Source organism: Populus alba, chromosome 14 (genome assembly GCF_005239225.2).
Source record: "Populus alba chromosome 14, ASM523922v2, whole genome shotgun sequence".
NCBI lineage: Eukaryota > Viridiplantae > Streptophyta > Magnoliopsida > Malpighiales > Salicaceae > Populus > Populus alba.
The window spans coordinates 21,923,514-21,925,768 of NC_133297.1; the positions used below are offsets into that span (position 1 = coordinate 21,923,514).

At 35.7% G+C, this 2,255-nt stretch overlaps 1 protein-coding gene across 1 annotated transcript; it reads right to left on the reverse strand.

Moving 5' to 3' along the window:
* Nucleotides 1-908: 908 nt before the first annotated feature.
* LOC118031239 (uncharacterized) lies at nt 909-1,672 on the reverse strand. The gene is made up of 4 exons (XM_035035593.2): nt 1,570-1,672; nt 1,335-1,469; nt 1,135-1,233; nt 909-1,035 (listed from the first exon to the last, which is right to left on the reverse strand). Coding segments are annotated over exons 1-4 (357 nt in total). The 5' UTR covers nt 1,571-1,672; the 3' UTR covers nt 909-913.
* Between the last annotated feature and the right edge of the window lie 583 nt (nt 1,673-2,255).

Consider the following 2,255-nt stretch of genomic DNA (forward strand, 5'->3'; position numbering starts at 1 on the left):
TAACCCCTTTTTTCTCCATAAAGGACATAACTTATATGCTATAAATACACCATGAGACCTTCAGAATAAATGTTCACAATCTTTATTCTCTACCGCACATGTATTTTTATAACATCTCTTTCTAGAATATTATTGTATTTTATCTCTCTAAAAAGATACTTATTTAAGTATTGGAGAGTCCCCACCTCCACTAAAAAAGATTTTTTGTAAGTACTAGCCACAAGTCATCTTGGCACACTAAGTACCAAGTATAAGCCATCAACTACCTTCGATAGGAAAAATGGATGAAATTACTAGAACCAATTGATTAACTAAGTATCCAATCCTAAAATTCTATTTCTAGATTACTTGGATTTTTTGGGATACCATCTCTCGTGAATCATGATTTAATGCTCCTTGAGATGCATATTAACTACGAATAAATCTCAACATAAATCAATTGAATAGAGAACCGTCGCTGATAAAGTAAGTTAACATATCATTTGGCACCCAGAAAAAAATAAAGCTTTCCGAAGCCAAGTGACTTGATAAAAGTATAAACAAGCAACGCAGCAGTAATGACAAAGTATTTAAATCTCAATGAAGCTTGATTTCGTGTTCTAGACCGGACTGCTGATCTTTGAGAGTCCCTTTTTCTTAAGAGCACCTGTGTTACTGGATGCACATGGACCCACCTTGAAGCACTTTCTTATGTTCAGAGGACTCTCTGATTTACCCTGATTTGCAATAACCTTGGTTTCAGCAGGCTTCGTCGGCTCAGAATTACAACTTTTCAAAGTCAAGGTTTCTTTCATTCTTCCATTTGTTTCTCTTCCCAATTATCCGTCATTGTCTGCAAGCAAATCCATGTAAAAAACTAGCAATCCGCAGTTGAAAAACTAGGTACACCTTCAATAGCGAGAAATATTTCAATTTAGAGGAATGATGTAAACAAGATACCAGGACTAGACAAGACTGCTCGAGGACGCAATGCTGATTTGGCTCCGAGACTAAGTTTTCTGTTCTCTCCAATACGTCTGTTGTCCTTCAATTTGCCTGCAAGTAGTATTCTGTCAGTACTCATGGCAACAATGTTTCTGCATCAAACACCGGCAGAACAGCACCATGTCTTAAATAATGCAAGGGAGAGTGAACCTTTGGATGCAGAAAATGGCTGTGCTTTCAAGTTTCTGACGAAATAAGGCTTTGCAAATCTTGCCATTGAAGGTGAAGAATCACTTTGATTTTCTTCTTCTGCAAGAAGTTCAGGTAGTTTTGAATTAAATTAACTCTCCAAGGCTGCAACCTACCAATGATATTTCATTTAGTTATACTATCTAGCGAGTAGCTAATACCTGAAGCGTGGGGACCATAACCTTCCACAGATGGAGATTCACTTTTAACCCTTAAAGAAGGCGTAGATACATGACCATTTGGGGGGGAGGATTCCTCATCTTCTTCCTGTTTCCTCACCTTGATCTTTGGATACACTTGGAAATCCAAAAACAAAACATTCCACGTTAGGCAAAGCAGAATTTTTCACAAAGTTACGATGAAGAGAACATAATTCCAGGACAATTAAAAGCCTACTTCTTTTGTGTAAATGGATGAACAATATTAGACTGCCCAGTTTCAGTTTTCATCAACGGTAATGGAAATAAAAGAAAAGGCTTTTTAAATGGTCACTTTGAGGCTGCGTTTTAAAATACGTCAGAATTGGAGTTCGTGAGAAAAGTAAAGAAAAGAAAAAAACATAAAAGAAAAAGAAACGCCAGCTTGGGAGACATCACACTCACTGTTTGGCCTTTGTTTTTTTTTTTTTTTTGAAATTCGAATTCAAATGTGATGTTTTTTTTCTGAAGGTGCCTCAAGGGTGGGTTTGATTTGATTTAAAAGCAAGAAGTTGTTCACGAGGACCATGGCTAGACAGCATTAATGCTTGGATGAGCTTGTGAAAAGTGAAATAGAAGCAAAGGGTACCAGAGGAAATGAAAATTAAAGTTCCATTTTTCTGCTTTCTTTACTTCTAAACCAAGAAGAGATTCTGCAGCTGACACATTGGCAGTGAAACATGTGATTGAACTTTCTCTTTGAATTATGTTTCCGTTGCTGCGGGAGAACATTATCAAGGGCATAACACACAAACTAGCAATATTTTTATTTTTTATTAAAAAAATTATTTATTTTTATTTTTTCAACGTATTTTGATAGTTCAAAAAATATAACAAATCAAAAAATATATTTTCATGACAACCATGGTTATCAAACCAGACTTA